The 12135-nt window shown below is 43.3% G+C and overlaps 1 protein-coding gene across 11 annotated transcripts in view; it reads left to right on the forward strand.

Moving 5' to 3' along the window:
• Window positions 1-12135, forward strand: part of TCF12 (transcription factor 12) — a 340913-nt gene that overhangs the window by 325843 nt on the left and 2935 nt on the right. For 8 of the 11 annotated variants that reach the window (XM_049905314.1, XM_049905315.1, XM_049905319.1 and 5 more), the window contains 2 exons: window positions 1208-1440; window positions 8836-8989. In XM_049905314.1, the coding sequence (XP_049761271.1) occupies window positions 1208-1440; window positions 8836-8978 (376 nt within the window). In that variant the 3' untranslated portion in view covers window positions 8979-8989. The remainder of the gene's footprint in view (window positions 1-1207; window positions 1441-8835; window positions 8990-12135) is intronic. The other 3 variants (XM_049905316.1, XM_049905318.1, XM_049905325.1) reach the window with 1 other exon arrangement.

Raw genomic sequence — 12135 nt, forward strand, 5'->3', positions numbered from 1 at the left:
CAGCAGCAAGTGATCTTTCTGTTACCACAGTTTTCTCTTGCCTAAAAACTCTGGTGAATAGAGTCACAGGACATAGACTTTTGTGCCTAGCTTTTCTCACTTAACTAACTGCATCTTGGCCTTTAGAGACTCCGTAGGGTAGGGGTGGTCCATTGTCTGGGTAGACCATGATTTCTTCACCTGTCCCTATTCCTGGACTCCAGTTTGTTGTGAATGTGAAGAATTCTGTGACATCTTCCTTCACGTAAATTTCTGTGTACTTCTCTGCTTGTAGCCTTAGGGTGAACTTCTGAAGTTGGAATTGCTGATCAAGAGCTAATGAACATTTTTAAGGCTTGGATTCATTTTGCCAATTTGTCCTTCAGAAAAGTTGTTCCAGTTTTTCCCCATTTTGTAATTGTCACCACTGAGGTGGTATTTCTCTCAGGAACAAAAAGTGGTTGTTTTCTGTGATACTTCTCTCCATCTGTGTCCTAAGCCTTTCTCACCAGGTGACAGCCAGAGTATGCAAGAGCACTAAAACTCTAAAGCCAAACTCGCTACCGTCAAGTTGCTTCCAACTCATAGCGACCATATAGGATAGAGTAGAACTGCCCCATACAGTTTCCAAGGAGCGCCTGGTGGATTCGAACTGCCGACATTTTGGTTCACAGCTATCGCACTTAACCACTATGCCACCGGGGTTTCCATGTAAGAGTACAGGGTACGGAAATTGTGGTGCATTAGTGTCTTGGAGCAGGTGCTGCTTAAACTTCAGCGGGCGCCTGAATCAGCTGGGGATCTTGTTGAAATGCAGATTCTGATTCAGTAGTTTTGAGGTAAAACCTCAGATTCTACGTTTTTAACAAGCTCCCAGTGATGCTGATGCTGCTCGTTGGTGGGTCCCATTTTGAGTAGCAAGATGCTAGAATATTATGTAGTCATTGAAGTTATGTTCAAGAAGAGTTTCAGTAGCAAGAAGTCTTTATGCTATAATGTGGAACAAGAAATGCGTTCAAAATGTGTGCAGTGTGACTTCAACTACGTGCATATGTATATATATACTCACACGAATAAAGATTGGAAAGAAATATTAATCATGTTAAGTATAGCAAATACTGCTTGGTTAAATTTATAAATAATTTTCATTTTTATATTTTGTAATATTGCACAATACACATATCTTACAGGGAACCTAATAGAGAGTGTTGCTACCTTGTTTTTCCAGCAGTACTAATGAAGATGAGGATTTGAACCCAGAACAGAAGATAGAGAGGGAGAAGGAAAGGCGGATGGCTAACAACGCCAGAGAACGCTTGCGTGTACGGGATATTAATGAAGCATTCAAAGAGCTTGGCCGAATGTGTCAGCTTCACTTGAAGAGTGAAAAGCCCCAAACGAAACTCCTTATTCTTCATCAGGCTGTGGCAGTCATCCTTAGTCTAGAACAGCAAGTCAGAGGTAAGTAGGTTCAGCGGAGACATGGAACTGCTCTGCCTCAGGCCTTTGTTTCCAGTCTGTCTTCTGTTTGAACAGGTTGTTTCCAGGTTCTCCTAGTTCCTTGTCCTACACCAGCAGGATGAGGCTTTCCCTGTAGTCTTCACCTCTGTCTCACTGTATTGTTCAATATCTGTGGAGCAGAGCATCCCACAGGGCTGAGAACACACAGCGCCTGCCTGCTGTTCAGCATCCGTGCCTTGTGCTCCTTTGCTTTTGTTGACTCCGGTCTCCCACACTCTTGGATTTGCCAGCCTAGACCTGCTGTTTTCCCTGCTCCTTTCTGTCCTTCCTCCCTACTTCTCTATACTCACTTTCTTGCCTGCTTTATCCTCAGGCATCTACCAGGCCCTCTGGATAATAGGATGCCAAGTCATAGCCCATCCTGGCTTTGCTCATGTCATGAACACCTTGGGTCAATATGTACTGGCACACCTGTGTGTCCCCAGAGGCAGAAATGTGGTTTTTACAGGCACACACACCTAACTCAGACAATTCCCTACCCATTCCGCTGTTTGGAAAATTTGCTGGAACCTGGGAGAAGCTTTGAAACTTCATTTGTTGCTCACCTGCTCTGTCCCAGTCAGCTGTGTGCTAGACCCTGGGTTCCTAAATAATACAAGGTTCCTGCCCCTAAGAGAGTCTACCATTAAACTTATATTTTTACATACATCTGGTATTTTCTTATCCAGAATTACGAGTGCTTCGTCCCAAGCCCCTTTTGCAGAGGAATCCATAGATGGGGTCCTGGGTTCTGGGCTGTACCCCTAGCCTCTCTTCATTGAGGGCAAGTCTCCTTTTACCTTTCTTACTCATTGGATATTTATGTAAGATTGTATTTTAAGAAGATTCAAAAAAGAAAAAAAGATGAGAGAGAAGATGCTTGACAACCACAGTCATGGACCTTTGACAGGTTACAGAAAGAATACTCTTCATCAGAAACCAGAGTTGGAAGACTTGAACAAACTTTCAGAAAAATATACAGTAGTAGCCGAAATCACTCACTTCCTTCCAATCTTTTTTACTCATAAGAGTGATCAATAGATTATTGTTGCGTATAACCAACCTACCACTAAAAATAGATATTCACCTCCTTGTCCCAAGGTCCTTGAAATACATGTATAGGTTAAGTGGTTAAAGCAGCCTGGTCTTTAGGGAGTTATGGGCTCCCTTGACGTATTCATCAAGACAGCCTGGTTTTTGCCCACTCACCTGTGGCAGGAGCAGTGGTTCTTCACACATGGCGGTATCTCCTGTCTTAAATTACATCTGATACTCTTTGTCTTACTCTGAAGGCAGCAAGGCGTCTGTGTTCAGTGGGGCAGGTGTGTTCATTCTCTTCTGCAGCCCAGGCTGTTTCCCATTCTGATCTCACACGTGGATTTATTGTCAGGACATCATCTCCACCTGGGCTGTGGAAGTCATACTGTTTAGACAGGAGGATCCAGGAGTTACTCCAGTCCAGCACCTTTCATTCCTATGGTGCATTAGAGAGCCGTTCATATTTCCTGTAGTCATTGGAAGTATCCACTCTCAGATCCAAGCCATCGAAATGAGAAGTACCTCTGTGTTTGCAAAAGTTAGGAACTCCACCAAGCCTGGGTGGACTTTATAATGTTTGATTTTGTGGTGTCCCATGCAGGCCCTTAGAAAAACTGAGCCTGCGAAAGAATCCAACATCCAGGCTCGTCCAGCTCCCTCCTGACTTTCTGGTCACCATTACGGGTACTGACTTTTTCATACAGTTCTGGAAAGTTCTGCCTTGGGAACCACTGACTAACTAGCGTTTCAGCAACCCCCAAAGACGCTGAGTTGTAATTTTACCAGGGACTGTGTTTATGTTCAGAAAAGTCTATCTTCCCCCCATCCGTAGCCTCTGGGCTTGAAAGCCCAGACCTTTTATCTTAAGCTTTATGTAAAAGACTTAGATCTGCTGCCCCGCAGTCTAACAGGGTTTAGAACCTGTCATGCAGCCCCCAAAGCTGTGCCTTTATTTGAGGCAGCACCCTCAAAGTTTGATATATCCACTGCCCAGGGACCCTGCCTGGCAGCCCCTGGGCTCTGCTTGCAGTAAAGCCATACGTTCTGTTTACGTGACCTACTCCAGGCACTACCCCTACTCCTACTTTCTGAGCTGCTCTCCTAGTTCAGGATGGTGCTCCAAGGCTGACATCTGTCTGTCCACGACGTGTCATCCTGCGCTAGTGCTTATGCCACAAGGGCAGAGTAGACTTAGGTCTAGCAGTGCATCCTGGGGAAGGGCGGGAAAAATGGCTTCCCTCCCAAGCCTCAGATTTTGCCAGAACACTTCACCTCATACACCAAATCCCATCCAGTTCTGCCATTGCCACTTTAAGTCTCCCTGTTACCATGATTGCAGTTTTACGATTTCCTTACGTTTCTATCCACAGAAGATTTCACGTATTACCTTCAAGTTTGCACTCTCAGCCTAACCCAAGACTCAATTAGTGGTCAGATACTTCCCACCCTTTCCACAGGTCAGCTCAGTCACTTCTATTCTGTCAGAGTTTTAATTTCCTGGTCTTCAGTGAGTTTGAAGATGGATGAGCTAGGACAGTGGATTCCAAATCTGGCTGGTCATGGAAGCACCCAAGGCTTTTCCTTTTCCCAAATGAATTTCCAAATCCCAGATTTGGTTGCTATGAGATGGTTAAACATGGTCAGTTTAACATATGTAATTATTATACTCCACTCCTTTTGGGGTCCCCATTGAAATGAATTAAAATGGTATTAACCCCAAGGACAATTGGGAGAGAAGTCAACAGCAGGTGAGAGAGCAGAAACATGTGTAAGATGGAAAGTAGCCGGAGTAGTGGTAACTGACGGACTTAGACTGCAGAGAGGAATACCAACATGAAGCAAGCATTTTACTACACACAGGCCCTGAAAGGCCCTATACTTAGAGGTCCTGGATATTGCAGAAGACAGAGGTCAGGTATAAGGCTGAAACAGGAAGGACTGAAGGTTCATTACAGAAAAGTCAGATCCCTAAGCCTCCTCTCCATCTTCCCTTCCACCACAAAAGCCTGGAGAATTGTTTTCTGGAGAAATTGAAATCAGAAAAGTCTACAAATCTGGGCACCAGGAAGAGCAGAGAATGGGCCAGGATGGGCCCACCAGCCCTCTCCCACCTTGCTTTCCTCATGCTGGCCTCAGTGTGTATTAACCCTGCCCATAAGGAAATTGAAGGATTCTTCTCTTAGCCAAACCCTCCAGAGGTAAGAAACCTCTGGATTTAGGAATTTCTGAATAATCATGTCTCACTTTTAGATGGCTGTAGAGTAAGACCCACCAGCTGATATCTTAACTTGTAAATATGAAACAACCAAAGATTTAAGAAAAGGCTCCAACATGAAGAGATGGGGATCAAAACAAAGAAACAGAGGAAAAGAAATACGCAAGAAGTAGAAGGAAACTTTTTTTAAAGCTAGGGTTAGTATTTTCTTACTATTTATTACTTAATACATGTATTAAAGTGAAGGAAGCCATGAAAAAAACATTTAGGTAATGATTAAATATGATAGCAGAAAAAAATCCATAGAGAAGTCAGCTGATAAAGCTGAGAAAATCTCCCAGAAAGTAGAAGAAGAAGATAAAAAGAGGGAAAAAGGAGAGAAGAACTAGAAATAAAATTAAGAGAACCTCGATCCAGGAAGTCCAACATTTGACCAATACGATTTCTAGAATGAGAGCAGAAGGGAGGCAAGGAGACTGTCACATAAACAATACAGAAATTTTCCCAGAACTGAAAAATATATGTCTTGAGATTGGTAGACTCTAATCTTACTCTAAGTAAAAAAAAATTAAAAAATGACCCCAAAGAATGAAGAACACTGAAAACACGAGGTAATTACGAGCCTAAGAGACAGAAAGGACCACATTAACCAAAGACTACATCAGCTGAGACCAGAAGAACTAGATGTTGCCAGGCTACCACCATGACTGCCCCAACAGGGAACACAACAGAGAACCCCTGAGGGAGCAGGAGAGCAGTGGGATGCAGACCCCAAATTCTCATAAAAAGACCAAACTTAAGGGTCAGACTGGGACTAGAAGGACCCCAGCGGTCATGGTCCCCAGAGCTTCTGTTAAGAACCATTCGCAGGGCCAACTCTTCAGATAGGGATTGGACTGGAATATGAAATGGAAAATGATACTGGTGAAGAACGGGCTTCTTGGATCAAGTGGACACATGAGACTGTGTTGGCATCTTCTGTCTGGAGGGGAAGTGAGAGGGCAGAGGGGGCCAGAAGCTGCCCGAATGGACACGAGGAGAGAGAGTGGAGGGAAGGAGTATGTTCTCTCATTAGGGGGAGAGCAATTAGTATATCACAAGGTGTGTATAAATTTTGGTATGAGAGACTGACTTGATTTGTCAACTTTCACTTAAAGCACAATAAAAGTTAATTTAAAAAAAAAAAAAGACCCCAAGCTGACATACATGAAATTTCAGAGCCAACAGGGCTAAAGAGAATATTCCTGAAGCTTCCAGAGGCACAGTTTAGATAGCTCATATCCAAATGAGTAAGAATCAAAGTATCATCAGTTCTGGATAGTATTGCGGGATGTCAGGAGATAGTGGAGCAGTGCCTTTGATATTCTGAGGAAAAATAATTTGCAAGAAGAATTCTATATCTATTCAAAACGTCAGTCAAAGGTGAAGTTAGAATAAAGATTTCAGATTTACAAAGACTTTAAAATTTTACCCCCCATGTACTCTCTCAGAAAGCACCTGGAGTATACGCTTTAAACAAGTAAGGCCATAATCAAGAAAGGCAAAGGCATGGAACCCAGGAGACAAAATCTACCACAGAAGAGCCGCAGATAGAAACCCTGTGACAAGAGCTGTGTACTAGTCCTTCAGAGCAACCAGCGCACACTGAAAATGGACTCTCAGCTGCAGGAGGAAAGCCTCCAGAGAAAGAAATGAAGAAATTGAATTAGTAGGAAAAAAAAAAAAATTTTTTTTTTTTTTTTTTAATGATATATCTGGAGCTCAGGTGGCACAGTGCTTAAGAGATTGACGGCTAACTAAAAGGTCAGCAGTTCAAATCCACCAGCCACTCCTTGGAAACTCTGTGGGGCAGGCCAACTTTGTCCTATAGTGTCTCTGTGAGTCAGAGTTGACTTGATGGTAACAGGATTATGATATATTTGACCTGAGAAAAAATATTGATAGGGATTTGTTAACTCTATTTGAGCATTTGGACCACTGGTCGTGCAGTGGTTAAAGAGCTCGGCCGCTCTGAACCCACCAGCTGCTCTGTGGGAGAAAGATGTGGTGGTCTGCTTTTGTAAATGCTACGGCTTTGGAAACCCTATGGGGCAGTTCTACTCTTTCCTATAGGGTCACTATGAGTTGGAATCAACTTTGATGGCAATGAGTTTGGTTGGTTTTTTTGTTTTTGTTTTTTTGGTTTTTACTGGAGCATTTGGAGGCGGAAGTAAACAAAAAAACCAAAGCCTGTTGCCATCGAGTCAGTTCCGACTCATAGCGACCCTACAGGACAGAGTAGAACTGCCCCATAGGCGGGGGGAGGGGAAGGGAGTTAGCAATACTGAAAAAAAAAACTAGGCGACTGTTAACTCCAGGATAAACAGATTATTGTATGAGCAAGAAAACAGTCACCATAAAATTCTTCACTCAGCAAGTATCTCCACCTAGTCATAACAACAAACATTTACCTACTCATAATAATATAAAAAGTGACTGGATTTAGCCAAAGATTGTGTTATAAATATGCTAAGGAGCTAAGTCCTCAGCTACAAACAGAAGTCAGTAGACAGAATTCCCCTAATGTGTAAGACTGGGAAACCAAGGGTTTCTCGTGCCCTGCAGGTAACATCTGTCTTCTCCTTACCTGTATGCCAGACCTTTCTGGCTACCTAACGCACGTGTGCCATGGGCTGCTCACACACCAGGAAACTGCAGCAGTGGCCTTTACTTTTTTGGATCAGACCTCTCTTCTCTTCAAGTTTCCTGGAACCTCCTTGATCTGTAGTGTCTCCTGGCACTCCAGCCCTGGAAGTTCTTTGGTGCGGCTGTAGGAATCTGAATTTTTGGTTCTGGTCCTTTCCAGCTCTTGAAGTCACGCCCTAGTTCCTGGTGTGATATAGGGTTTCATAGTTGGCTAAGACCAATGTTTTATTATAGGAAAATTGTGAAATGGTTTCAGTTGGAAAACTTTCAAATCCCTTTATGTTTTACATGTTAACTCATCCCCTCTTCTCAGTCTCTCAGGTCATTGTATGAGGCTGTTGCCTCCTCAGTGAAGGGAGATGACACCTAATGAAAGACAGTTCCTCTTACTAGGCAGAGGGGCACATTACCTGTTCGGAAGGCAGCTCTTAGTGTCTTTACATAACGAGCTCACCATCTTCTCCTACTAGTTGTCCTAATAAATTACATTGTCCTTTCTTTCTCCATTAACCCTCATACTTATTTGGGCTTCCTGCCTTTTCCTACATGCAGGGACTTAGAAAATGACACCAAAATGAAGTTTATCATTTATGCATCAGTGATAGTCAATACTGAGTCAGCTAAGTTTACAGTAAAATTCTTTGCTGTTTCCAAACTCAGAAGTGAACTATAAATGTGTATTGAAATGTATGCGTTTAAATATACATTTTTACTTCGCTTAAAAACCTCTGAAGAAAAAGTCGAGTTGTGTTGTGATGATGTAGCTGCATTCGTCTCGTCCACATATCTGTCAAAGTAGAAAAGCAGGATATGCACCAGTTACCTCTCTCCCACAAGTGGTGGCTGAGAGTATCTCTAGTTTATCATCTTCTTTGCTGGTAAGGTCCTAGATAAGCACAGATGTCAGCTTTCGTATCAGTTCAGCACACCGTATCTCAGCAGGATGCTGAGGACACTTAGTAGACTAATAACAGCCAAAACGTTGTAGATGAAATCAAACGGTGATTGACTAAATCATAAGCAGAAAATGAAGAAATACAAATCCAAAGGCTCATTTAATGCTGAGATTTTGTCTGAGTACATCATTTTCTGTGATGTGGTACTTTTTAATATGGGAATTAAATTACACAGCAATTGAAAAGCCCCAGGGCCCTGGTGGTGCAGTGGTTAACAGCTCAGCCGCTAACCAAAAGTCCGCAGTTTGAATCCATCAGGTGCTCCTCGGAAACCCTGTGGGGCAGTTCTGCTCTGTCGTATAGGGTCAGTATGGGCCGGAATCGACTCAACGACAGTTTACTAATCTGGTGATAATCCCTCATAAAGAAAAAAATAACATCAATTTGATTCGTTTAAGGCAACACAGTCTTTGATTCATAATTTATGACCGTAATGATAGAAAATATTTTCTTCTGTTTCAGAGAGGAACCTTAACCCTAAAGCAGCCTGCCTTAAGAGAAGGGAAGAAGAAAAAGTTTCTGCCGTATCGGCAGAGCCGCCAACTACACTGCCAGGGAGCCATCCCGGGCTTACCGAAACTACCAACCCTATGGGTCATATGTAAACATCAGCCAGGTAAGCGTGGGCTTGGGGCAAGTGTGAGAAAATCGCTGCTTCACCGCAACCTAGGTTAGAACCTTAAAGCAGGGCTGTCTGGTGGCCCCAGTCATTGTAAAGGTCACATATAATTTGGAACCCAGTAGCTTGTCTTTCTGTTTGATCGTCAGACTTGGAGAGCTAGTGTCATTTTATACCACATTACTCGTGAAAGTGTGGTAGTGTCCTGCGACGTATAAGAAGCTTTTGGTTCTTCTGTTCTGGATCCTTACGAGTACCCCTGCCACCACTCAGGCTCCTCACTCCTCTGCTCAGAAGGACTGGGCTCTCAGCGGCCTTACCTTGTCGTCTAGCTCTTTGTCATGAAGCCTGTGTGCACAAGAGTTACTGCTTGGTGCTGGTTGCATCAGTAATGCAAGTTTCTAGTCTGTAGGTTCCTCCCCGTTGTAAGCACATCAATCGCACCCTATAAAATCTGTTAATGAATATAAAGTATATGTGATGGGGAGCCCAGTAGCACAGTGGTTAACAGTTCCGCTGCTAACGAAAAGATCAGCAGGTCAGGTCCACCGGGCGCTGCTTGGAAACCCTATGGGGCAGTTCTACTCCGTCCTATAGGGTCACTATGACTTGGAATCAACTCGAAGGCAGTGAGTTATATGTGATAGAGCCAGAATGCCCCTCTCTGTGATGGAGTTTCTCTTACTGAAAAGCTGTTTTTCTTATCTTCCTCTTCGTGGACTAGATACAACCCACCTCGTGTTTTTTTTTTAAGAAACAAAAGTAAATGGAGATTGTTGCCTAAGCAGTGGTTGCCGTGAATCATATCTTTTGTGTGTGTGTGTGTGTGTGTGTGTGTGTGTGTATACATTCACACTGTCTGTCTGCTAACTTGCAAAGCTAATCCTTAGGTGGCAGAAATCAATATAGACTGCAGTTGTTTTGGGCCAGTAGCATTTTAGCCAAAGAATGGGTTAGGAATAGAATTGTTAACTTTGTTTCTATAACCTGTCTTCCGTAGTGAGTAGTTCTTGTCTCAATTTCATCAGCAGATCAAAAGCACTAAGTTCAGGATGGGAGGTCTAGAGCAGAAAAAGTATCAAGTGCAGTTTTACTTGGTCAGCTTTGTGGCTGTCTCAGGAGTTCCTGGGTGGTGCACATGATTAAGTGCCCAACCATTAGCCAAAAGGTTTTCAGTTCGAACCCACCTAGAGGTGCCTCGGAAGAAAGGCCTGGCAATCTGTTTCCGAAAGGTCACAGCCTTGAAAACCCTAAGGGGCAGTTTTACTGTGCACACATGGGCTCGCCATGAGTCAGAATTGATTTGAGGGCAACTAACAACAACATGCCTATCTCATTTTGAGCTGAAAGTCTAGAATTTGATAAGAGTGTAAACTACAAACATTAGTAAATAACTCACCTTTTCCTGAAGAATTTGGTCTCTCTCACCACTACTTACATCCTTTCTAGGGTCAAACTAGGCCAAAAGTGAAGACTTCGTTTGGGAAAAAAAGGGGGAAATGTCAATATTTAATTTAAATATCAGTTAAAATTATAGTTTAAGGTACTAGAGAAAACCCCTAAAACCCGTTCCACCAAAACAGCCCACAGTCTAACAGATTATTCACGTCCACGAGACTTTAAGCAAGAGCTGGCTAATGGACAAATCTCCTAAAACCCAGCCATTGTTTCATAGTCTATGGAAAATCAAAGTACTATGGAAAAATAAATACTTGTGCTTCATGAATAAACTTTGAAGTCTAAAAATAAAAGCACGTCACTGTTTCTCAATGCAAAAGAGACTTTTTGAATTGGCCGATTATTTCAAAGGAGAGTGTTGGGAAGCAGCTTCTTATGCTCAGGTTCCAGATAAGCTGTGAGACAGAGAAAGAGAGCTTTCCATCCCACATCTCACTGCCCCCAGAGCCCGTGTCCTGTGTCTGTTTTGTTGTGCGCATTTCTCTTATTCCCTTCCCGTTGTCTCTCCAGCTTGCTCTTCGTGGGCCCTCTCTCCCAGCCTTGTACCTTTTCTCCCTCTGTTCTATTTACTTCCTCTTTCTTTTCTGTAGCTCTTCCTGCTTTCCTATCTCTACCTTTAATCTCTCTCCATAAAGTGGAAATCTCCCACTCGATTAAACATTGAGAACTCCCACCTGTCACCAGGGGAACAGGATTCTTAAACCATAGATTCTGTACGCTCGTTTTTATTAAAGGAGCCTGGTGGTGCAGTGGTGAAGCACTTGGCTGCTAACTGAAGGTTTGTTTGAACCCACCAGCCGCTCCACAGGGGAGAGATGTGGCAGTCTGTCTCTGTTAAGATTTCAGCCTTGGAAACCCTACGGGGCAGTTCTGCTTTGTCCCATAGGGTTGCTATCAGTCGGAACTGACTGTACAACAATGGGTAGCATTTACTATTTTGGAATATATTTTAAAGATTGCTAATTTCAGGGAGGTAGTTGCTCGGTTTAACTGGATAACTGTCAGTTCTTTCTAGAAATAGCAGATTAAGACCAGCAAGAGACTGGGCTAGGGGGGCGGGGGGAGCTGCAGAAAAACTGCTGCTAGAATCAGAATGGCTGAGAAGTGACCACAGAAGGACTAACTGTAACAGCAGCAAGACTTGCCACCGGCTAATAGAAGGCCAGGTAGCCCCACGTGCCTCAGTTGTCCATCCCTAGGAGTACCACTCTGTTACTACATAACGCTGTAGTTACTAGTTGATGAAGGAACCCTGGTGACACCGTGGAGAAACACTCAGCTGCTAGTGGAAAGGTCAGCAGTTCTAACCCACCCAGCAGCTCTGTGGTAGAAAAGACCTGGTGTGATCTGTTGCCATAAAGATTACAGCCTAGGATACCCTATGTGGCAGTTCTACAGTGTCATGGGGTCTCTGTGAGCTTGAATCAGCTCCATGGCACCCAACAACAACATTGTTGAATGAGGTTGTGAGGGATATGATTTTTCCTAAAACTATTTGCATCAAAAGATGGTTAAAATGGAAAATTTCAGAGTTACTACTGTGTAGATTGGGAACATAGATATGTATAAACCCGTTGCAGTCAAGTCGATTCCAACTCATAGCAACCCTATAGGACTGAGTAGAACCACCCCATAGGGTTTCTATGGAGTGACTGGTGGATTTCAACTGCTGACCTTTTGGTTAG

Source organism: Elephas maximus, chromosome 13 (genome assembly GCF_024166365.1).
Source record: "Elephas maximus indicus isolate mEleMax1 chromosome 13, mEleMax1 primary haplotype, whole genome shotgun sequence".
Classification (NCBI taxonomy): domain Eukaryota; kingdom Metazoa; phylum Chordata; class Mammalia; order Proboscidea; family Elephantidae; genus Elephas; species Elephas maximus.